This window comes from Hemiscyllium ocellatum, chromosome 34 (assembly GCF_020745735.1).
Source record: "Hemiscyllium ocellatum isolate sHemOce1 chromosome 34, sHemOce1.pat.X.cur, whole genome shotgun sequence".
NCBI classification, from domain to species: domain Eukaryota; kingdom Metazoa; phylum Chordata; class Chondrichthyes; order Orectolobiformes; family Hemiscylliidae; genus Hemiscyllium; species Hemiscyllium ocellatum.
The window spans coordinates 25930913-25957317 of NC_083434.1; the positions used below are offsets into that span (position 1 = coordinate 25930913).

At 38.8% G+C, this 26405-nt stretch overlaps 1 protein-coding gene across 5 annotated transcripts in view; it reads left to right on the top strand.

The window, feature by feature from the left end:
* The window catches only part of brd9 (bromodomain containing 9), a 69083-nt gene that overhangs the window by 10905 nt on the left and 31773 nt on the right, over positions 1-26405 (top strand). For 3 of the 5 annotated variants that reach the window (XM_060850052.1, XM_060850055.1, XM_060850056.1), the window contains exons 3-13: positions 1834-1969; positions 5274-5334; positions 6393-6537; positions 7416-7526; positions 8391-8569; positions 10000-10132; positions 12235-12310; positions 18191-18295; positions 19729-19861; positions 22257-22368; positions 24536-24592. In XM_060850052.1, coding sequence (XP_060706035.1) covers positions 1834-1969; positions 5274-5334; positions 6393-6537; positions 7416-7526; positions 8391-8569; positions 10000-10132; positions 12235-12310; positions 18191-18295; positions 19729-19861; positions 22257-22368; positions 24536-24592 — 1248 coding nt within the window. The remainder of the gene's footprint in view (positions 1-1833; positions 1970-5273; positions 5335-6392; positions 6538-7415; positions 7527-8390; positions 8570-9999; positions 10133-12234; positions 12311-18190; positions 18296-19728; positions 19862-22256; positions 22369-24535; positions 24593-26405) is intronic. The other 2 variants (XM_060850053.1, XM_060850054.1) reach the window with 2 other exon arrangements.

Below are 26405 nucleotides of genomic sequence, written 5' to 3' on the forward strand. Positions count from 1 at the left end.
GTCTTAATTAGGTTACCTTGTTGTTTAGCTTTGCTCTGCTGAAGTTACAGCATTAACCATAAATTCCTCATTTTTGTTGAACTTGGTGTTCGAGATCTGTCTTCATAAGTCTGGTTAGGAACAATTGGGAAATTTTGGGGGTCATTAAATATTTTAATTTCACTATGTTGCAAATCCAGTATTAGAGAGGCTGATTTAGTTTGACTTGTCATTCCTGTGTTGTAATATCGGTAGAACTTTTCTACCTGACTGTTGGTTTAATATTATGTTCTCTGACTTGGCCACATTTGAGAGAGTAAAGTATGTCTGTGAGTCCCAGGTAGGTAATGTTTTGACATTCACTGATGTTTGACTTGTGTTGCTCTTCCCACACTTCAATAAATCACAGAAGTTCCAGGTTAGTGTTTCAGCCTTGACCTGAGAGGGTGCTTGAGACTGAGGAAACTAGAGAGAACCTGTTTTTGGATATTTCCTATTGTGGCTCCTGATGGAATGCTAAAGTATCCATAATGTCAGTGAAGATCTAAAAGCAGAGATTGCAGTAATGAATATTGATTTGAGACTTTAAAGTTCTGAGACATAGTGTTTTAAAATATTTTACAAATGCCTATTTTTAGAGGCCACGTTGTAATAAGTGGAGATCACTTTTGTCACTTTAATTCTTGCATTCCACATTTGCTCATTGCATCTGTCACCTAGATAATGGAGGCGTGAAGGAGTGTAACATCCAGATTAACCCAGGACTATACAGTGAAAAATGTGTGCAAAATTTGAATGTAGGAATATTTTCTGGATTTTTTGTGTAATATATAATTTTCCACTGCCATAGGATCTTGTGTGGCTGCATATCTTTCCTGAAGAAATGAGATGTGTTAAATGCGAAACAAATACTCAATCTTACTTAGTTACAGGTTCAAGACCAGTAACTTTTGTTCACCGGTATTATGTCTTGAAGACTCAGATATGTGTTGTGGTAGCTCAAAACAGTATCTTGAGCTGAAAGATTGAACACTTCATAAATGCAGAGGCCTTTCACTTGCATTTTGGATGGTCAAGACATTAAGACCAATGGTTGTGCACTTTACATAACGAATATTTTCTGACTTTAGAAATTATTCAGGTTTCCCTAAGTTCTCCTGTTGACTGATTTCAGTACAATTTGTGAGTCACATCAGTTGTCTTGGGTAGTTGCACCATTACCACATGAGAAAAAGTATTAACTATTTGAACGAGCCCTCTACATGTCATATTTAACTGGTTGTTAAGTGTCCTGAACATAAATATACTTATGATATATTTGCACCATTCTGAGCAAGATACAACTCACTTAATATAAAAAACTGAAATGCTGAATACGTTTTTGACATCTACATAGACTTGTTGCATTACAAGACTGAAAGCTGAGTCCTAATCTGCTTGCTGTGCTGCAGTGATACAAGCATGCATACTTGTAGGCAATTATTAAGTACCATGACATGTTAATACCAGCCAACCTTTATCATCTGTCTACCTACTTGATGGATATAAAATTGAAAATACAATGCACTATACTTTGCCAGGAAAAGTTGTTACTTATACATTCTTTTCAAATAAACTGAACCCTTTGGCATGTGCTTTCTGAGATTTATTACTCTTGCATGTTTGTAAATAAGAATGAAAGGACTTGAAATCGGCTCATTTTGTACATTTATTGTTTCTGTGATGGCAAAAAACTAATCATATTCTTCTGTAGATTTGTTAGACCTCACCATTCACAGGGCATCTATATCAATGACACTCCTTAATGGAATCAAATACGTATTCTATCATTTGACTGATCATCTTTTGTGACAGGAAGAGAAGAAGCGAAAACGTGAAAAAGAACATTTAGACAGTGAGGCTGATGCAGATGAGTTTGATCCAGGAAAAAGGATTGAAGTTGAACCCCCAACAGATCGACCAGTCCGATCATGCAGGACAAAGGAACAAGGTACAAGTTTTTTAAAGATAGACTGCAGATGTTGGAAGTTGAAAATGAAAAGAGAAATTGCTGAAAGAATTCAGCAGATCTGGCAGCATCTGTGGACATCAATTCTGAAGAAGGATTACTGGACCCTTCTGCTTTCTGCTCTATCTCCACAGAGGCTGTTCAACCTGCTCAGTTTCTTCAGCAATTTTTGGTTTTGTCTCAAAATTATCAGCATTCACGGTTTTTTTTTAAATAACTTAGTTTCACCTGTAATATATTGTCAGGTATAAAAGAAAGAACGTAAATGGTTATGGACTTGAATGATTCTAATTACTGGCCACTCCTAGTATCATTCATTGTAATTTTAAAAATGAACATTTCTAAAATGCTATGTGTTGAGCTGTATCTTTTTTAGGTGTTTGTATTCTCCTTTACTACTCCTGTTGTGTTCTTTGGAGCTTGGTCATGCAAATTCACTTCTCACAGTGAGGCAGGGTGATGTATGCAAAATTAGCATGGGATCAGGGATGCAATGTTTTACTAAAACTTTCACTAAGCAGTATTGCATTTCCAATGCCTTAGTTGGGACTTTTGGTGCTATCTTAATATTTTAGTGAAATAGCAGAATACAGACATGAGCCAAGGAATATCTAATTTAGTTAAAAGTGCTTCAAAAATGTTGTTGCTTTCCTCCTTAATTTTTCTGTGTGATTGCTTAACATGACTACAGTTTGGAGTAAGAAGCTTGTGTCACTGCTAGCAAACTACTAAGTATATACCACATCTATTTTGAAAGAAAATGTATAGCAATACCATTTGTAGAAATTATATCACATGGTGTGGTACTCAGTCAATGAATCACAAGTGGCAAGGTTTTCAATCAGTGATCTGACGCATGTAGAATCAGTTGTGAAGTTCTTAGAATTAATTTGAACCAAAGAGGAGAAATTAAGGTGTCCAGAATCCCACTCCTGATCATTCTCCAGTGATGCTGGTGCAGTAAATAGATTTTTGTGGTTATAACGTGTGGCAGTGTGTTCTGATGACATAAGTGGTCAAATAATTATTTACCAGTTACTATCCAGGATTGTATTTAAAGACCAGAAGCTTTAATGGATTCTGGAGAGCATAGTACAGCAAACGAAGATGCCTTCATGAAGGAGGAAGAGTAAACAAGTTCCTACTGAGATTATAAAAAAATGATTGTTCCTTAACAAAGAAGAATCTGCATTTATTTGCACCAATCACAACCCCGGGAGGTCCCAAAGCACTTTATAGTCAATTAAGTTATTTTTTTAAATATGAAGCCACTCTTGTAATGTAGGAAAACATTTTTGAAGGCTTAAATTACAACAGGACTACAACAAGATTTTGACCAGATGGGCCAATGCGCCGAGAAGTGGCAGATAAAGTTTAATTCAGATAAATGCGAGGTGATGCATTTTGGGAAAGCAACTCTTAACAGGACTTAATGGTAAGGTCCTAGGGAGTGTTGCTGAACAAAGAGACCTTGGAGTGCACGTTCATAGGTCCTTGAAAGTGGAGTTGCAGGTAGATAGGATAATGAAGAAGGCGTTTGGTATGCTTTCCTTTATTGGTCAGAGTATTGAGTACAGGAGTTGGGAGATCATGTTGCGGCTGTACAGGACATTGGTTGGGCCACTGTTGGAATATTGCGTGCAATTCTGGTCTCCTTCCTATCGGAAAGATGTTGTGAAACTTGAAAGGGTTCAGAAAAGATTTACAAAGATGTTGCCAGAGTTGGAGGATTTGAGCTATAAGGAGAGGCTGATCAGGCTGGGGCTGTTTTCCCTGGAGTGTCGGAGGTTGAGGGGTGACCTTATAGAGGTTTACAAAATCATAAGGGGCAGGGATAGGATAAATAGACAAAGTCTTTTACCTGGGGTGGGGGAGTCCAGAACTAGAGGGCATAAGTTTAGGGTGAGAGGGGAAAGATATAAAAGAGACCTAAGGGGCAACTGTTTCACACAGGGTGGTGCATGTATAGAATGAGCTGCCAGAGGAAGTGGTGGAGGCTGGTTCAATTGCAACATTTAAAATGCATTTGTATGGGTATATGAATAGGAAGTGTTTGGAGGGATATGGGTCTGGTGCTGGCAGGTGGGACTAGATTGGGTTGGGATATCTAGCCACATGGATGAGTTGGACCGAAGGGTCTGTTTCCATGCTGTACATCTCTATGACTATGACTCTAAATTGTCTGTTCCTTCCCCCAGTATCCAAGATGAACCGAACAAATAGTTGTCTACATTCAGTCATGATGTCCACATTGAGTCTTATTGCCAGCCTGTTAGTGAACTATCACTAAATTTTGTACATGCTAGGTCGCTTAATTGCACAAATTTCCGAAAAGTTTTCCTGCCACCATTGTCAAAATATGTTAAATTATTTAGTAATGTTTTGTTATTCTCATCACAATTCATGACAATAGTGGACAAGTTTCAGTGTGTAACCTGGTTTTATGGACTAGATGTTTTGCTTTCGCCAATTGATTACTACAGTGTTGGATAGTGAATATTCATGCATGGTTACCAATATACTTTAAACAAAGTAACATAAGTTTACTACATAAAACAAGGGCAAAAAAAAAGCAAAGCTGCAGAGTAATTTGGAGAGATCTTAACATTAAACAGCAAAAAATAAATATTGAGCCATTTTCCCATCAGTACCCTTGAAAGACTCCTAACCCAAGTGAAATATCATTCTTATTTTCGCTCTTTAATTTAATACTCAACTGATTAGGTGACAAGTGTTTCCTTTCACTGACTTTCTGCTCATTCACAAAATGTAATTCTCTTCTCTCCTTGAAATACTGATGTTTTCCTGATGCTCATTGTTTTGAGGATTCCATAGTGTACCACATTTGATGATGTGGATTTTGTGAACTGAAGCTGCTTCAAGACCCAGAGCCCTCTTTCTGCATGTTTAAAAGCTCAAGTTAGCACTTCAGCAATGATCTCACAAGGTAGCTTGCCTATTATTTAGCTTAATGATTTCTTCGAAAAACTGTTTGATCCAATACTTAAAAAACGTTATGCTGCTTTTTTTAAAAAAAAGCAAATCACCTTCACTGAACATAAAACCAAAATCCATGTACCTTGATTTTAGAGCCCAAGTTCCAAAATAATTTTAAGTCTTCATCACAATATTAGTAGATAGTTGCATTCATGTCATGACATTCATAATAAAGATCATGAAGCGTGTTACTTTTGCATAACTTTTTAATGTAAGATGGTACATGTAAGCAATTACAGATTATGCCATTATCTTTCAATACTAATAAAACCTTTGTTTGTGTTAAAAGTGGAAAGTGAGAATACACCTCTGCAGCAGCTATTGGAGCATTTTTTGCGCCAGTTACAAAGGTATGATTTAAAGCCATACTATAACATGCAGTCTCAAAATATATTCACTCAAAACCAGCAACAATTAAATAGTTTGTTTTTTTACAGAACTATTTAACTATATTTGTCTTCCTACATTGGGAGGATAGATTGATTTATCTAAGTTGCATCCAGAGTTGTGCATAGTCAACTACAAGGTGTCAGAGTTTTGATATCTTCCTACACCCATTCTCCCTGGTGGGGTAAATTCTGACCTTTGCTTTCCACCTATTTTCAAATTTGACATATTGTGTGACCATAGTGAGCATGATCTTCCATCCCAGCTTGTTGCACAGCAGTACAGTTTGTTAAATCTTTAAATCTTGTATTTTACAAAATTTTACTGTGTACACTAACCTTTTGAGGGCTATGACTTGCTAGTAAATCGAACTTGTATTTGTCCTGTTATAAAGTACCTGTAGGACATTATATACGCTATGGCTCAAAAAAGTGACCATTCTTCATCGTGAGTCTAGATCATGAGATTGAGAAGTTATTGAATTGCATGTTGGAGGAGAGAATTACAATTAATGTTCACCCTGTCCTCAACCACAAACTCTTTATGCACACCTCTACATCAATGTTTTTAATAACATTATGGGAAGGGAAAGCGTTCTCTGACTGAATATTGAACATTGTAAACAGACCATAAAATCTGGTAAAATTGTTCACATATTGTCAAATAAATCCTGCTATCTTGTTTAATGCTTAGCAGCCTAAGGATGGCTTTCCCTCTTGGGAGAGAACCCTTGTTGGCTTCCTTTGCTTACCATAGCTCAGGCTGCTGAAACACAACATCACCCATAACACTAACGTCACTGAGATCTGCAAATTTGACAAGACCATAGTGTTGTTAGTTGAGTAACATACCATTATATTAAGTAAGGAGTACACAATACATGTTTCTTTTTAAAATCTTCTATTTTACTTATTGGAATATCCACAAGTGTTTAGAGAGATGAGGAAGGGAAAAAGAGGAATGAGTGTTTGTATATTTATTATTTCTGTTTAAATCATAATCAAAAATTGTTTTGTTTTAGGAAAGATCCTCATGGATTTTTTGCGTTCCCTGTTACGGATAGCATTGCACCTGGTTATTCTATGATAATCAAACATCCAATGGATTTCAGCACAATGAAAGATAAAATCCTAGCAAATGAATATAACTCTATTACAGAATTTAAGGTAAGGTTAACACAGGAAATAAACCTAAATAATCAATTCAAAAGGTAGCAGTTGTTTCAAACATACTTGTGCATTCTTAATTTCTCAATGAGCGCTTCTTAGAATTGTCTGAAGAATTTCATAGTGAGAATAGCTCTTTCAGTGTGGAAAACCTGTTTGAAAAGAGTAATTATTTCTTTGTAAAAAGTTTCTTAGAAGAACTGGTAGGCCTCAACATTTCAAGTAGCATACTCTTCAGTGTCTGGAGGAATAACTGGAACAGATGAAAGAATTGCATATAGTGGAGGATGGGAATATGGGTGGAGTATTAACCCTCTATTGGCCAGGTTGTGGTGTTTCTAATAGGTTGTTTTTAATCAATCAACCTTTTTTGATGTGTTTTGACATGCCTCTGTTGCCGTTGTATGCTGAGGTGAGATTGGAGCCTGCAAATTCCTGGTCCACAGATAAGGACACTGCCATTATAGCACAAGATTCCTTAAGAAGTGCAGTCAGTAGAAATAGATTAATATATGGTAACTGTTTTGCTGCTGATTGGTCAACTGTGCAAAGTTGTGAAGAACGGGCTATAATGATTTTCTTGTGTGAGGGTGGCATATGTCAATGATAAGACTCCAGAATGGAACATGTTTGCAACCCAGAGGCTGCCTGTTTAGTGTCAGTGATGTAACAGGAGATGGGGAGAATGGTAACAAAATAGTTGGCATGGCAAAGACTAACTGGTCTGTTTATCATATTATAATCGATTAGTGCACTTTTTTCAAGAATTTTATGCTTAATTTGTACCTTCTACCAACTGCATAAAATAGAATATATTTAATGTTAATGTAGAAATAGTGAAAAAAAAAGTCACTTTGGTCATGTTCCTTTACTTCTAGGGTGACTTCAAACTAATGTGTGATAATGCAATGACTTACAACCGGCCTGAAACGGTGTACTATAAGGCAGCAAAGAAGCTTCTTCATACAGGATTTAAGATGATGAGTAAAGTAAGATGATTTTTGTGACTTGTGTGTCTCATGTATGATATGACTAGTGATGAGTCAGCACAGTATTGTATTGAACAAACCAACGAATGCAGATTTTTATTCTGCTATTTGCCCAATAAGGGGCCATCACTGATCTGATTAAACCTTCATTTAGCTTAAGCATCAAGTGATCGGTGCTGTCATACATGCTAACTGGAGGGGGAGGGCAATTGTAAACTATCCTGGTGTTCACGCCATATTGGAGGACAGCTCCACATAAAGTCGATTTACTATACTGCACGTTACATTTGCACATAGTCAAAGAAGACTGATATTTGTGTTGACTCGAGACTAGCATGACTATACTAATGTGTACATCGTTTAATTATTCCACCATAGTTTGTATTACTAAGAAGCATAACATAAAAGCAAACTGTAAACAAAGTTTACTTGAAATGCATTTTTTCATGATACATAATTGAAGTAAGTTGATATTTATTTTATCCTGTTTGCATGGTTTATATTATCAGTGTTTTTCTTTTGTTTTTGTGGAGTATTTCTTAAAATGTGTTCAGCATTCCCCTGAATGTGTTTTATTTACTCCATAACTTTCATGATCTTGTGTTATGGTGTTGATGGCTGTAGAGTCTTTTGTCAAGGCATGCCATAGTATGTGATCCATATGTCACCACTAGTGGGTTTTTTCCACTAAACTATTGAGGCGCAACAGCACTCACCTGTAATTGCTCTCATTCGCAAAGATGAGTCATTAAACACCATGCACATCAATGACCAGCTACTACTAAATGCTGTGCATGTGCATGCAGTTCACCCCAGCACTTGGGGAGAAGTAAAAAGCGTGCCCTCTGTGTTCTTTGCTTACAGGAACGTCTGTTAGCTTTGAAGCGCAGCATGACATTCATGCAGGAGATCGATTTTTCTCAGCAGGCAGCACTGTTAGGGGATGAAGATATAGCACAAGAGGAAACTGTTGCAGAAGTTACTGTAGCACCTGTTGAAACAACAACCAAGAAATCCAAGAAACAAATTAAAGAAGTCATAAGGTAATTGATTTCAATTTGAAATTGTTGACCCTTTTCTGAAGCAGCTTTTGAGTGTTTGTTAATGGATTGATGCATTTTAAGAGTAGAGAATATATACACTTTGATACAATATTCTAGCTGATTTTTATTTATTCATGAGATGTGAGCATTACTGGCAAGGCCAGTTTGTTACCCATCCCTGTTTGCCTTTAAGAGCAACCGTATTGCTGTTGGTATGAAGTTACATGTAGGTTAGACCAAGTAAAAATGGCAGATTTCCTTTCCTAAAGGACATTAGTGAAGCGAATGGGTTTTTCTAAAAATAACTATGGTTTCATGGTTACCATATCTTAGACTAACTTTCAATTCCAGAATTCTTTAAATTTAATAATAAATTCAATCAATTAAATTGAGGTTTCACCAGTTGACATGATGGGTTTTGAACTCCTGTTCCGTGTAGCATTAGCCTGGGCTTATGGCTTACTGGTCTATTAATGTTAATATTTTGTCACTGTCTTCCCTAATGCCAAAATGTTTGTCATTTCCAAAAACCACTAAGGCGAAATGCGTTTGATTAGAAATGGTTGAATTATCAGTAATAACTTTAAATGACTGTCATGTTATCCTATTGAAATAGCCTTGTTTGAGTAGCTTATCTGATTGCCTTATCTGATGGTCGAATCAGATGACAGTTTATTAATAATCTGACAGTTCAGTATATAATATTGAGTAGTGTACCTAATAATGTAATGATGTAAGATTTATGGTCTAGAAGTATTTCTAGCTGCTGTGGCTTTTTAGTTACCTGGCCCTGAGAACATATAGTAGTAAAAAGTGAGGTCTGCAGGATGCCTCCTGATGAAGGGCTCCGGCCCGAAACGTTGAATTTCCTGTTCCTTGGATGCTGCCTGACCTGCTGTGCTTTAACCAGCAACACATTTTCAGCCCTGAGAACATATAGTTTTCTTATCCAATCTCTTCTGAAACATTGCTTGCTAAGATGTAATTGTATGATGTTGGTCACCTTTCTTCAAGTGACCACTATATTTGTACAACATTGACCATGAGTGTCATCGGTAATTTTGGTCTTTTTCTCAGTTGAGGTGCATACACTGGATGCTTATAAAGACTAGTGTATCTGGCTAATTCATGTTCCATTTGCGATCAGTTCATACTGAAGCCAGTTTAAGAATTATTTCTCTGTGTTGATAGAGATAAGCTTCCTTGTTTATAAACAGGAATTCCGCTTGACCACCTTTGGCTAAGCATTCTGTTACAGGATCTCAAAATGTGAACAAGTACGTTGAACTGTCTTGGTCCTGCTATATTAGCTAGATTGGAGAATACAGTAGACAATATACTTAGAGTTGAATAACATGGATGCTCCTAATTTACCACAGTACTCATGTCCCATCATCCAGCTTTACATACACAATTTCTTCTGTCTTCAGTTACTTGTATGAGCCAGAAGGGAATGCATGCAGCTCGACAGACAGTACAGCTGAAGAACATGTCCTAGCCTTGGTGGAACATGCAGCAGATGAAGCTCGAGACAGAATTAGCAGAAATGCAGCCAATAGCAAGGTATGTCAGTGTGACCAATGGGTAAACAATTTTAATGAAGTGTAAGTAATATTCACTAATACAATAAAAACTGGAAGTATGTAGCAAACGAGTCCTGTTTTGTCAGTTGTACTTTTTTTGGACTCTGAACAGGTTGATATTGGAAAATCATTGTACTATACAGGGCAAAAGGAAGCTATTTTGTTTCATAATTCTTTTTTTTAAAGGAAAGCTATCCTTGGTCTCATGCCCCTTCCTCTTCCCCATAACTATTCAAGTTTCTCTTTTTTTTAATCACTTCTCTTGTAAACGCTCCAATGAGTTTTGCTTCTGCTATTATTAGGTGCAGGTCCAAGATCTGAAATCCAGCATCCTAGTGTCTGTGTGTCAAATTTAAGATTTTCCTCTATTTTTCAATTGCCACATTTTAGATTGGAGGAGTGAACAGAATATTTTCTGCTGTTACGAAACTATCCAGAGAAGTGGTCTAGAATTCATAAAGCAAGAATGTTGAGGGTCATTGCTGCTCAGCAAAAACCCTGTTGTTTCTATGATCTAGTCACTGGAATCTATTGAAAATAAGTAGAGATTCCAATTTTTATTGAAGGAATTATTGAATTCACAAGAGGGTTATGTAAAAACTTTATTGAATCTGTATGCTAACATTAATTTGGGAATACAGATCATGTAATGGACCTGCACTACTGTAATTCTAATTGAGAATTTCATCAATCTGCCGACCTCTTAAGAAAGAATCCCAAATTCTATTCTACCAGTAAACAGATAGTTTTGTAACCAGAACATACTGGTATGGTGGGATGCAGGCAGGTACTTTTTAAAGAGCTGCGATGGACTCCAGTATTGTGTCTGGGTACAACTCTTGCTCATTGGAACCTTTGGGATAATATGAGAATGGCCTCGTCGTTCCTGTTCTGACTGTGTTCCAGGATTAACAGCCAGATCCCCTGGAGACAAAAATCTAGTTTTTGGACAAAAGCATTTTGAATGGCGTATCTGTTTCACTACTGAACACATCTCTGTAATAAAAATAATTCTAGATAGTCCCTTTGTTAGCGAGTTTTGAGAAGAGTACTCCAACCTCTTGGCATCATGGTAGTCCACAAACCTACCAACACACTAAAATGGTAGCTAATGAACTTGAAGGACCCTATACAGACAAGCAAAACTTATGTCACTTACAAAATACCTTGCAAGAGCTGTAACAAACACTACATTGGACAAACAGGCAGAAAACTTGCCACCAGGATACATGAACATCACCTAGCCACAAAAAGACATGACCCACTCCCACTTGTCTCTTTACATACGGATGAGGAAGGACGCCACTTCAACTGGGACACCATATCCATCCTAGGACAAGCCAAACAGAGACATGTGCGAGAATCCCTAGAAGCAAGGCATTCTAACCAGAACTCTATCAACAAACATATTGATTTGGATCCCATTTACCACCACCTGAGGAAAAAACAGGAAATGATATCACCACAGGAAATAACGTTACCAACCAAAGGAAACCTAAACAGATAAATAAAAAGTGGGTCATACCATGGTGCTTCATCCGGAGGCTCACTGTTGATGTTACCTAATATGGTGATGTATACCTAATATACCGAACCTTCCAGCTCAATGAGCAAACCTACATCTAGTCCCTTTGTTCTTTCGTTGAACTTAATTTTATGGCCCCTTCTTACGAACTTACTGACTAGTGTAAGAATTTATCCCAATTTACATTGAATCTTTATTTGCTGGAAAATGTTACGTTTTGAGATTGCCATTAGTGGACGTAACACAATTATTAGCTGTACATTGTTGATGTGACTTAACAAAAACACTGGCATAGACCTATACTTGATGATACTAGTTATCTGCACACATCATTGCAGCATCTTCAAATATGGTTTTGAATGAATGATGTTGTTCGCTAAATTGGTTGAACTATCCTTAGAATAAGTAAATTAAAGCACTCAAGTACCCTAAATTCCCAAGAGCTGCTAAGCAAACAATTTTAATCTGAATTCGATGGATACTTTTGGTCTGATTTTACTTCTATTTTGAATAATTAACTGTATATTTGACCCAATACATAATTTATTTTCCTGCAGATTGGCTATCTCAAAAAGGAGGGTGAAGGGCCTCTGCTTTTTGCTGTTGTAAACCAGTCAGATCCAGAAACGGAAGGCAAGTTGACTTTAATGTTTGATTATATTTAAAATATTCTAGGAGCAAAGTTTGATGTATGCACGAACTCAAAATAGGATGTGACAAATCCTTTCACAGCGTTCCTGATTTTCTTCACATTGGATATTGACATTGCTGTATGATTTGAGTTTAGGCTTGTGGTTTTCATTCACTCTCAAATGGTTTCTTCAAACTCATACCAAAACTTCAGCAAAATCAGTTTGCTGAATATAACAAAGATTTTCCCAGCAAGGTGTAAGAGTAGAAGGCAGTTACAAAATACAATTTGTGTAAAGTCAAATCCATTGCTTACAGCAATCTCCAAACATGATTGAAAGAATAATTATCTAATCATCTCCAATCAAGCTGAGACTTGTAGCATTATGAACAAACGTTTCCGTTCTGAATTCAAGTGGATTTATTGCAGAGTGGGCTGTCAACTTAATGAACAATTTTACCCCTTAATAAAACCACATACTGCAGACACTGAAAATCTGAGGTAGATACAGAAAATATTTGAGATTCAGTAGTACCTGTGGAGAGAGAAACATGGTTGACATTTTCAGTCCAGTATGATGACTTCACAGACAGCAAAACACGCGCCATCTTCATTTCTTTTCATCTGAGAGGAGAAAAGAATAAATTAATTGCCGAATTAACCTGATTTTGATTGAATCACTAAGTATAATGCAGTACTGATCATTTAAGATTCATTGGACCAGGAATACTACATCAGTTCCAATTGGACATCAGTTAGAAAACTGAATTGGTCTAAATGAACCCTTTTCATGACAGAGTGGTCTAACTGTGGAATGTCACAAGGTTTAGTGCTTGGGTGTCAGCTATTTGCATCCATGTTATAGATTGTATTAGACCTCTGAATATTTAATGTAAAGAAGTCTTGCTTATATCAAATTTTGGTGAGACCACATTTCGAATACTGTAGATAGATTTAGTATCCTTACCTCAGGTGGAAGGTACATACCTTGGGGATGCAACAAATGTTTATTACATTACAGATTCCACGAATCAAGGGGTCCTTATGAGGAGTTCTTTAAGAAATATAGGCCCATGTCCTCTGAAGTCGAGCAAAATGAGAGATAATTAAATTGTAATGTGCAAAATTCACAGAAGGCTGAAAGAGCAGAATTTGCGAGACTATTTTCCAAAACCAGGAGCCAGAAGAAGGTAAAGGGGAATATCTTGATTTAGAGAGTTATCAGCAACATTCTCTCTGAACTGGAGCGAATCACTGTGCTGATGAATGACTTCTGCTTTTCTGCAAAAAAAAACAAGGAACATTTGTTGTAAAACTTTGTTATTCTGTACTTCAGAATAAGTTAGTAAGTGTATTTAGAACTGAGATCAATCGATTTTTGGGCATTAAGAACATCAAGCAATGTCAGGATGAGAAGGGAAAGTGTGTTGGTGAAGAAATTCAACCCCAATCTTTGTGAATGGCCAAGCAAGCACAATGCACGATTAAAGCTTTGCACTGCTCCTAATTCTTATATTTTTATGGAGAAAGTGAGGACTGCAGATGCTGGAGATCAGAGTCAAAAAGTGTGGTGCTGGAAAAGCACAGCAGGTCAAGCAGCATCGAGGAGCAGGAGAATCAGGAATGTGGAGTGGGAAAGGTGGCTGAGAGATAGATAAGAGGATGGGACGTACGGACGCGCACGCGCGCGCGTGTACACACACACACACACACACACACACACACTCTTAAAGGCCTTCTTAGGTTTTTAGTTTAATAAAACCTCTAAGTCACACAAAAATGTGCTGAATGCTTTATTACACTTTGTACCTTCGTGGTCAGGATATAACAAAGATGTATAGCTCTTCAAACAATGAAGTGTAAGCCTATTGAGAATCAAATTGTTATTGTGAAATGTGCTATTCATTGATCAAATTGTAGGAATTATAACATAGAATGTTGTTGTGGTTCTGTTCGCCGAGCTGGAATTTCTTGTTGCAAACATTTCGTCCCCTGGCTAAGAGACATCATCAGTGCTCTGGAGCCCTCCTGCGAAGCATAGAATGTTACAGTGCAGTACAGATCGGCCCTCAATGTTAGTCAGTCATAGACTCATACAGTCATAGAGATGTACAGCTCAGAAACAGCATGGAAACAGACCTTTCAGTCCAACTCGTTCATGCCGACCAGATAGCCTAACCTAATCTAGTCCCATTTTCCAGCACTTGGCCTTTATCCCTCTAAACACTTCCTATTCATATACCCATCAGATGCCTCTTAAATGTTGTAATTGTACCAGCCTCCACTACTTCCTCAGGCAACTTATTTCATACATCTCCCACCCTCTGCATGAAAAAGTTACCCCTTAGGTCCCTTTTATATCTTTCCCCTCTCACCTTAAACGTATGCCCTCTAGTTTTGGATTCTCCCACCCTGGGGAAAAGACCTTTTCTACATACCTTATCCATGCCCCTCAGCCTATTCAGCCTCTCCCTATAGCTCAAATCCTCCAACCTTGGTGACATCCTTGTAAATCTTTTCTAAACCCTTTCAAGTTTCACAACATCTTTGCTGTGATAGGGAGACCAGAATTGCACATAGTATTCCAAAAGTGGCCTAAACCATGCACTCTATAGGTGCAACTTGTCTTCCCAACAATGCACTGACCAATAAAGGTGAGCATAGCAAATGCCTTCTTCACTATCCACTTTTAAGGAACTATGAACATGCACTCCAAGGTCTCTTTGTTCAACAGCACTCCCCAGGACCTTGCCATTAAGTCTTGCTCTGATTTGCCTTTCCAAAGTGCAGCACTTACATTTATCTAAATTAAACTCCATCTGCCATTCTTTGGCCCATTGTCTTCATGGTCCACTATATGTATCATACCTCCTATGTTCACATCCAAATCATTTAATAAATGACGAAAAACTGTGGACACACCGATCCTTGTGGCACACCATTGGTCACAGACTCCAGTCTGAAAAGCAACCCTCCACCAGTCAGTTCCGTAACCAAGTGGCTAGTTCTGCCTCTTTTCCATGTGATTTAACCTTGCTAACCAGTCTACCGTCAGAAACCTTGGCGAATGCATTACTGAAGTTGATATAGGTCACAGTTGACAATTGTCAACACTCCTGTCTTCAAAATGAAACAACACTTGATCCGATTCTCTTTCCAATCTACTATCTCAACTCCAACCTCATGTCAAGATCAAAAGTTCTCGAATGTATTGCTGCCCCTCCCAAATTCTCCCATCTTTTCTCAAAGTCCACATTTGAAACCCTCCACTAGGGTTTGTACACCTGCCTCTGCATTGAAATAATTATTAGCATAATCACATGCCATGTGCCAGTGACAAAGGTAAACCTCCATCCTCCTGCAGTCTCTGATATAAATGACCACACCATCGTCTTCAAATACCTCATCACTGTCATCTCCTTGATCTAATCGTGACCAGAAGATCATTTTTAAATGCATTATTCTCCTTTCTCCACACTATTATTTCTGATATTTCCCATTACTTGTCTATTTCTCATCCACATGCCAGCACAGTATAAATTTTACATGTATGCTAACAACATTCAGCCCCACCACATCACCACCTCTCTTGACTCAAAAGGAACATGAGTAGGCCATTCAGCCCCTCGAGCATGTTCCACTATCGAAAGAGATCATGGCTGATGTGTGTCGTAATTCCATAAAACTGCCTTTGCCCCATATCCCTGAATATCTGAACAAAATTTATCTGAGATTTAAAAACAGCATCTGATCCTGCATCAATTGCCATTAAATAGAAGAGAGTTCCAAACATCTACTACTTTGTGTGTAGAAATGCTTCCTAACATCTTTGCTGAACCCTAATTTTCAGAGTACACCTCTAATTCTAGAATCCACAGCCAGTGGAAATAGTTTAACTGCCCTGTCTTTTCCTGTTTATATCTTGAAGATTTCAATCAGATCACTCAATAACCTTCTAAAGCCTAAAGAAGGTAGGTCTTATTTGTATATTCTCTCTTCATAAATTAACCCCTGAAGTCCAGGTGTTATTCTTGTAAACTTACGTTGTACTCTCATCAAGGGCAATATATCTTTCCAAGATATGTGCTCACATCTACTTATATTGATCCAAGTGCGGCTCCTTTAGTTTTATTAAATAATTGGACTGCTCATCAGTGGGAATTTCCCCCAATGAAATATTGGGATCACTGAAGTCAGTGTATGCAGGCATGCGGAAAACTACATTCCTGAGCTACTGCCCCAACTTCTCTCCCTAGCAACAATTTCAGCCTAAGCCAGGCTGGTCACAACCTTGGTCCCTCATTTGATTCCAAAATGAGTGTTCGAGGACTGATGCTATTGAACAACTTCCTCAGTACCTTTGTTTACCCCTCCAACTACAACCAATTTTTGTTTTTGTTTGCATCTGCATGTGTGTGCATACGGTGTTGCGCCAACCTTCAAAATGAATCTCATGCCAATTTAACCTACACAGTTCTATTATTATCCATATGTATGCCCAATGCCCGTTTATATGCCTTTAATGTCGGTGAGTGTACTACTGTTGTAGGCAGGCCGTTCCACGCCCCTACTACTCTCCGAGTAAAGAAACTACCCCTGATATCTGTCCTAACTTTATGACCCCTCGATTGAAAGCCTTCACCATCTGAGGAAAAAGGCTGTCACTGTCCACCCTATCTAACTCTCTGCTTATCTTATTTGTCTCGATTAAGTCATCTCTCAACTTTCTTCTCTCCAACGAAAACAGCCTCAGTTCTCTCAGTCTTTCCTTGTAAGACCTTCCTTCCATACCAAGCAACATCCTAGTAAATCACCTCTAAACCCTTTCCAAGCTTCCACATCCTTCCTATAATGTGGCGACCAGAACTGCACTGAGTACTCCAGGTGCAGCCTTACCAGTGTCTTGTACAGCTGAAGCATGACCTCGTGGCTCCGAAACTCAATCCATCTACTAATAAATGCCAACACACCATATGCCTTCTTAACAACCCTATAAACCTGGGTGGAAACCTTCAGGGATTTATGCACCTGGACTCAGATCTCTCTGTTCATCTACACTGCCAAGAATTTTACCATTAGCCCAGTACTCTGCATTCCTGTTACTTCTCCCGAAGTGAACTCCTCATACTTTTCCACATTAAGCTCCATTTGCAACTTCTCAGCCCAGCTCTGCATCTTATCTGTGTCTCTTCTTTAGATTCATTATTCTAAAATTAATTTGGCAACCTGATGGTGTGGCTGATTCAGACTAATGTGTTTTTGTTTACAATATGAAGTCTTCATTGAATCAAATCCAAATGAGAGTCCTTGCTAAATAGGGTAAAAACAGACATTAAGATGCTTTGTCACTAACTACGTGGAAGAATACAGTGAAATCCAAGTCCTGGCTGACTTTTATGAATCTGGGCCAGTGTTTAGTGATAGTAGCCTGGTCACAAAGGGACTTGTGTACCCCAGAGCAACCTGATGTTGCTGTGAGGTTGCTGGAAAGGCCAAACTATTGACTTAGATGAGGGAATTTGGCAAAATGAATATGAGATGGAGGGTAGAGGTGTTTCACCAGGTATTATGATACCAGGGTCTACGGTTAGCTGACATTTGTATGAATGTATAAAATGATTTTAAAAAATACCAATGATCATTTAAAAGAACTACAGATTTTCCTTGACAAACTGTTTCTAATTCAAAGGTCATGAAAATGATCAAGTTCAGTGTTGACTTGTTTTACAATTTACACAAAAAAGCTACTACAGTTTTAGATGAATATTTATTTGCAGTAAATACATGTTGACACGGGAATTTTTTAAAAATCATATAGATTTGTCGCTTGGATTTTTGTATCGGTTCGAATGTATGTTTAGTATTCTATATTGATTTTGCAGAGGAAGAGGTTCACCCAGTCGATCTAAGTTCCCTTACAACTAAACTTCAACCAGGTATTAATACTATGGGATTTAAAGATGACAGGAGGAATAAAGCTTTATCAGGTAAAATTAGCTTTTGCTTTCACTAATCAAAACTTTATTTTTGAGTGCGAATCTGTATTGCTTAAGCTTTTCTCAAAATATTCCAATTTAGTAGAATCTCCATAGTGTGGAAGCAAGCCCATCAAGTCCACACTGACACTCCGAAGCATCCCACCCAGACCTTCCCTGTAACCCTGCATTTTCTATGGCTAATACACCTAACCTGCACATCCCTGATAATATGGGCAATTTAGCATGGTCAATCCACCTAACTTGCACGTCTTTGGGCTATAGGAGGAAACCGGAGAAAGCAAAGAAAACCCATGCAAATACTGGGAGAATGTGCAGACTCCACACAGACAATCTACCTGAGGCTGGCGTCGACCCCAGATTCTTGGTGCTGTGAAGCAGCAGTGAATGAACAAAAATTTGACAGATGTAGCTTTGTGTGGAAAAATGTCAATTTTTCTACTTTGGCATGAAGAATAGAAAAAGACAATATTACATAATTGGAGAGAACCTGCAAAGTGCTTTGGTACATGGAAATCGGGATATTCCAGTATATGAATCACAAAGAGTTAGCGTGCAGGTCAAACACATAATTGATAAAACAAGGAAAACCTGATCTTCATTACACGAGCAATAGAAGATAAAAATAGTGAAGTTTTGTCACAACTTAATAGGGTAGGTGGCACCTGGAGGATCAGAGTTTTGGTCTGGTCAGTTCAGCAACGATATACTTGGTTTTAAACAGCTCTGACAAGGTTCACTAGGCTGATTCTTAGGATAAAAAGATTTGCTTTTATGAGCAATAGGTTAAACAAGATGAGCCTATACTCTGTGGAGGTTCCAGCAACATTAGGTGATCTTGTTAAAAATATAAGCTTCTAAGAGGGCTTGAAAACACAGATGCTGCCAACATGTTTCCCCTCACAGGGAAAGTTAAGATTAGGAAATCAAATTTTAAAAATAAGGGATTGCTGATTTGAGGTGTAGATGAGGAAGATTTTGTCTCCAAGGGTTGTTTTTAACCTTGGCTACCTTTGCATGCCAACTGGCATGACCCATTACCATAGCATGTAGATGATGCAAATTTTATTGTATGCCATTACAATATAACAATTTAACTTGCAAAATTGTTTGTGTTTATCCAACATTTAGTTTATTCCTTATGAACACTATAACATCATCAAAGAAAGAAGGGAGAAAACTAAGCTTTTGGAGGAAAAACTATCAATGTTTTGGGGGGAATGTTGTCTATCTCACATATATTTTGTGTCTTTTTAATGGAAAAATAGTTTGGATTATATTTTGAACCTATAAAAGAATAAACCGAAGTATAAGGTAAATTGAACCTGACTCTTACAAATGAATGTGTCCAACCCAATACTCTTGTTAGAAATGAAACCTGTTGGGTGTGAAAGCATTTCAAAACCTTTCTTTACCTATTACAGTTACGTACCTGAACTGTGTGTATACAGCACAGTCCATAGAAAACAATACCATCTTCCCTAACCTTACCCCAGAGGAGACTGAGTTGCTGTATTCTACATATGGAGAAGAGACTGGGGTGCAGTGTGCCTTAAGGTAAACACATTTATTAATTTACACTCCAGAATAAGCCTTTGTTTTTAGTATTGAACAAATGGTGTGGGTTTCAAAATGGATTTATTTGAATGTATTTGGCTATGCTGCTGCAATGCTGTCAGCTATTGGGTGTCAGTATGTTTATTTTTGTTCACTTGAGGGCCTTGCTGGCTGGACCATTCCTGTTCTCTTGAGGAGGTGGTTGTGAGCTGACTTTTGAATCACTGTAGTCCAAATGTTGCAGGGAGACCCACAATGTTCTTAGGAAGGAAATTTCAGGGTTTTCGCCCAACAACATTGAAGGAATAACAATACGTTTCTAGGTCAGGATAGTGATTGGCTTGGAGGTTAATTCGCAGCTGTTGATCTTGCCAGATGTCAGTAATGGGTTTGGAAGGTGCTGCCTAAAGATATTTGGTGAATTTCCACAGTGCGTGTTGTAAACTGTGCACACTGCTTTGACTGAGTGTCAGTGCTGGGGAGAGTGAATGTTTATGAAATGGTGCCAATCAAGCACACTGCTTTGTCCAAACGGTTTCAACCTTCTTGGCAGTTGTTGGAGCTGAACTCATTCAGGAATGTGAGGAGTAATCGATCACTCTCCTGACTGGTGCCTTGTAGGTGGTGTACAGGTTTTGGGAGAGAAAGAAAATGAATTACTTCCATAGTCTTAGCTTCTAATCGCCTTTTGTAGCCACTGCATTTGTTGGGTGAATCCAGTTGAGTTTCTGTTCAATGGTAATCCCTCAGGATGTTCATACTGGGGGCTTCAGTGGTGGTAATACCATTTGAATTTCAAGAGGCAGTGACCTAGTGGTAATTGCCTGTTATTTCTGTGCCATGCACGTTATTTGCCGTTTTTCAGTCAAAGCCTTGATGTTGTCTTGCTACATTTTGTTATGGACGGCTTTGTTACCTGAAGGGTTGCGAATGGTGGACATTGTGCAATCATCAGTGAAGATTGCCACTCTTTGACCTTGAGATGGAGGGAAGGTCATTGAAGCTGCTGAAGTTAGTTGGGCTAGCAGAGCGCTTTAGGGAACAATCCGGGACACCCACATCAATCAACCACACCGCCCCATGGCCCAACATTTCAGTTCCCCTTCCCACTCTGCTGATGACATGCAGGTCCTGGGCCTCCTTCACCGCCGCTCCCTCACCACCAGACGCCTGGAGGAAGAACGCCTCATCTTCCGCCTCGGAACATTTCAACCCCAGGACATCAATGTGGACTTCAACAGTTGCCTCATTTCCCTTCCCCCACCTCAACCTAGTTCCAAACTTTCAGCTCAGCACTGTCCATGACTTGTCCTACCTGCCTATCTTCTTTTCTGCCTATCCAGTCCACCTCCCCCACACCCCCCAACCTATCACCTTCATCCCCTCCCCCACTCACCTATTGTACTCTATGCTACTTTCTCCCCACCCCACCCTCATCTCACTTATCTCTCCACCCTTCAGGCTCTCTGCCTGTATTCCTGATGAAGGGCTTTTGCCCAAAATGTCGATTTTACTGCTCCTCGGATGCTGCCTGAACTGCTGTGCTCTTCCAGCACCACTAATCCAGTGTCTGGTTTCCGGCTTTTGCAGTCATTGTTTTTACCTAGGGGACTACCCCGATGAACTCCTGCAGAGATGTCCTGCAGCTAAGATAATTGACCTCCAACAAACTGCTACCATCTTCCTATGTGCAATTTCCCAATGGAACTGTGTGAAACTACCTTTTATGCGCAATGCTATCTTTTACAACTCTTAACTATTGTGATAATTTCCTATGCAGTAAAGTTTTTCTGAAACAACTGGCTACTTAATGATTTGCCTAGAGCCATCTTAACCTGCCCTAACCAGTGCCTGAAGTTTATCTTTTAAAAATCATAGCACAGTGACTCAGGCCTGCTCAGGAATATGCATTCTTTCAAAGGGTTTTTGAGTGCTAATAGCAAGACATTTAAACAATGCTATCATTGTAAGTGGCTGAAAGTGCTGCCAAAAGATTTTCTGCCTGTACTTGGACAATATGGAAGAGTTAAATTACCTGAGTTTAAGCAGAGATAGAAATGGGCCATCAGAGGGCAGCAGATCATTAACTAAGAAGAACTTGTAGCTTTTTAACTGGAAATGTTAGATATAAATATGTTGGTATTATTTAATTTGTTTTCCCTTGCTGCAGATCAGATTTATGTTGAAATTTTGATATTGTAAGTATTTGTTAGACTTTACATTGTTAGTTTGTCAACATTCAAAACCCCACATCAACAAATGGGAAACATCATGTTTCAATTTCATTGTACAACAATATTTGATTCCTTCAATTGATTACATTTTTGCAAGAAATATGTTGAAATTGCAAACCTAAACTTGTTTTACAAGATTTTTAATGTATATTTTCCTGCAGTTTACAAGAATTTGTTAAAGACTGTGGGAGTTCCACAAAGAAAATGGTGGATGATTTGTTGAATCAGATCACTGCAGGAGAACATTCCAAAGCTGTCTATCATTTATCACAGGTAAGAACTTATTTGCATGCTATACTAATCATTGCTGACATGGTAGTCATTACAGATTATACTAAAATAAATGCTTAGTTTGAGTGGATACCTAAGGGGAGAATGGAATCACTTGGGGGAACAAACTAGACAAAATGGTTTCAAGTATTCAGCAGGTCATGCAACATCTATGAAGAGGAAAATGGGTAACACTTGATGTTATTGACTTTTTCAACTCACGGGAGTAAGGACATGGAAGGAACATACACAAAGAGAGTAAGCTGCTGATTATTAAGTTCTTGGAAGATTTCTAGTGTCAATGCTACCACAGTAATTTTGAATTCCAAGAACAAACTTGAACATTTGTTTGAAGTGTAAATTCTACAGAAGCTTCACTCAGTGCCAACTTTGGCAGATAAGGTAGCATGCTTACCTTTAACTCCAGGATTTGAACCTAAAAATCGAGACTTCCACTTCTCTGTAGCTTTGAGGGATTGCTGCATTATTGGAGATGTCCTTGGAATGATGTGGCTGACCTCTGTCAGGCATAACAAATTCCATGGCAGTATTTCAGATAATAACAGGGAAGTTCTTTCCAGTGTCCTGACCGATATCACAGAAATGCATCATATTGTCGTAAGGTTTTTTTTTGGTGTTTGCAAATTGGAAGAAGTGAGAACTGGAGGTGAGAGTCAAAACGTGTGGCACTGGAAAAGCACAGCAGGACAGGAAGCATCTGTGGAGGAGGAGAGTTGATGTTTCAGGCATAAGCCCTTCATCAGGAATGTGGGGGAGGGGTGGGGGCTGAGAGATAAATAGGAGGGTGAGGTGGTGTGGGAGAGGGTAGCTGGGAAGGTGATAGGTTGATGCTGGTGAGAGGGTGATGGTGATAACTTGGAAGGGATGGTGGAGCGGATAGGAGGGAAGGAAGATGGATAGGTACGACCGTTCAAGAGGGTGGTGCCGAGTTGGAGGATTGGATTGGGGATGAGGTGGGGGGAAGGGGAGATGAGGAAACTGGTGAAATCAACATTAATGCAGTGTGATTGGAGTGTCTCCAGGCAGAACGTGAGGCGTTTTCGTCCAAGCGTCAGGTGGCTTGGATTTGGTGGTGGAGGAGGCCCAGGACCTGCATGTCCTTGGCAGGGTGGGAGGGAGAGTTGCACAGGGCGATGGGGTGGTTTGATGTGTGTGTCCCAGAGATGTTCCCTGAAACGTTCCGAGAGTTGGTGTCCTGTCTCCCTAATGTAGAGGAGACCACATCAAGAGCAATGGACACAGTAGATGACGTGTTTGGATGTGCAGGAAAATGTCTGCCGGATGTGGTTGGATCCTTTGGGGCCTTGGATGGAGGGGGTGGGGGAGCGGTGGTGGTAATGGACGCAGGCTTTATACCCCATGTGGCGTCAAGGTAAGATGCTGGGAGTGGAGGGCATGTTGGTGGGGGTTGTGGACCTAATGCGGTTGCAAAGGGAATGGTATCTGCAGAAAGCTGATAGGTGTGGGGAGTGAAATATATCTCTGCTAGTGAGTCTGATTGTTGGTGGCAGAAATGGCGGAGGATAATGTGCTGTTTGCAAATTGTATACAGTTTAAAAATTCTGTATTGGCACTACAGTTCTTTGAAAGCACTTTTTTTTGGTAAAAAGTGCAATATAAGTCTGTCTAAGCATGATGTTAATCCAGTGTCTCTCACAATGAAGTCAACAGGGTCCCACGATGGAGGTCAACAGGAATAATTAAACTAATTTTTTCTGCCAGTTGACCTCCATCATATTTTTACTTTTGTCTTAAAAGTAAACTACTATAAACATTGACCCCTCCATCAGAACCATTACAACATAATTTTTTAAAATGTTGTGTGTTGAAGTGAGAATAATTGTTGGCCTTCAAAAGACCAGAAATATAAAAGATTCAGTAAGAAACTGGAAACATTATTTTTTTACCTAGAGAGTGGTTAGGTTGTCAAATGAAGATATCACTTGCTGAAGCTGGGGCAAATAGCTTTGAAGTTTTAGTGGAACTATGGATAAGTACTTGTGGGAAAAATGGATCAAGTGATATATTGAGTAGGGTGGAAGGAGATTTGTGTGGAGCATAACTTTGGTAAAGATTCCTGAATGGACTGTTTCTGTATTTTACCTTCTGCAAAATTATTTTACAATGTTAGCATTTTTTTTTCTTTCAGAAAAGAAATGTTGAACAAAAAGCAAGTAAAAATATTGATATGAGTCTTGACGTTCAGGTGAGTGTATATAGAACTAGCATCATTCACTTTTACGGGAGTTAAAAAATACTTTGTCACCCATAGCTATTCAATACAGATTTCAGTGTATGGTAAAGACTAAAGCCCAAGCTATTTAGTGGAGTGAAATGATGCAGGTCTTAATTCAAAGTGGCATTTTTGTATTTGGTATTTCTCAATTAGTACTTCCTTTTGTGTAAGGCATTAGCTAAGCATGCTTGCAGCTTAAGTGTAAGAATGTTCAAACCAAATAATATGACAAAACTCAGCATTCTCAATAAAGGCATCTCACAATCAACTTTGAGAGAATACTTTTTAAAATGTGAGCTCAAATGAATTGTTAAGGTGACTTCTGCAAATCGTGTGACAGTTGGCGTTTCGGCCACGAACCATATTGAGTCTTTCACGAATACCTATTAAGTATGGATGTAGATGAAGATATTTCACAGCCATCTTTGGAATTAGTTCTTAGTTTAAAGTTGCTTAAAGTTCAAACTGCTTATTTCCATGTTTCATGCTGCACAAAAAAGGAGACTGAAACCCAATCGAATTTGTGGCAAATGGGAGTGATTGGCCAAGATAACATGTTAGCTGGGCTTCAAAAGTGTTAACCCACAACACGGGATGTTGGATCAATTTGATCACCATAACATATTTGGACAGTGTCTTGAATTTATGAAAAGCTTCATGGTGAGATCACTGCTCACTCGTCTGCTAAAAGATCAGCCAGGAGAAGTTTGCTGATTGAATCACTAGCTCAACTAGTCTGTTTATCGGACTCTGAAATGACCTACAAGACACCAAGCATACTATTTAACCTGTTTTTGTTTCCAAGTTTGCATGAGACCCATCCTCCTGGATTTTTGACTAGAAGATATAAGACATGGGAAAATATATGCCTCTAACTCTTTTTGATCTATACATCCTTGCTTACTATGATCTGCCTGTACTGCTTGTAAACATGACTTTTCACTGTACTTTGAAAGACACAACAATAAATCAATCAAATAAAAAGCGACATCTTGAAAATGGAGGGGGAGCTGCTGGATGGCTTAAAATGCATAAAGGCGGATAAATCCCTAGGACCTGATCAAGTGTACACTAGAACTTTGTTGGAAGCTAGGGAAGTGATTACTAGGCCCTTTGCTGGGATATTTGTATCATCGATAGCCACAGGTTAGGTGCTGGAAGACTGGAGGTTGGCTAATATGGTGCCACTATTTAAGAAAGGTGGTAAGGAAAAGCCAGGGAATTATAGACCAGTGAGTCTAACAGTGGTGGTGGGCATATTGTTGGAGGGAATCCTGAGGGACAGAATTTGCATTTATTTGGGATAGTCAGTGTGGCTTTGTGCAAGGGAAACTTGATTGAGTTGTTTTTTTAAAGTTACGAAAATGATTGATGAGGGCAGAGCAGTGGATGTGATCTGTATGGACTTGAGTAAGGTGTTTGACAAGGTTCCTCATGGGCGACTAGTTAGCAAGGTTAGATCACATTGAATACGATGAGAACTAGCCATTAGAGTACAGAACTGCCTCGAAGGTAGAAGATAAATGATGGTGGTGGAGGGTTGCTTTTCAGACTGGAGGCCTATGACAGTGGTGTACCACTGTGATCAGTGTTGGATCCACTGCTTTTTGTCATTTTTATATAAATGATTTGGATATGAAATAGGAATGGTTAGAAAGTTTGCAGATGACACTAGTGGACAGATAAGAAGGTTACCTCAAAGTACAATAGGACCTTGATCAGATGGGCCAATGCGCTGAGGGGTGCAGGTGGATTTTAATTTAGATAAATGTGATGTGCTGCC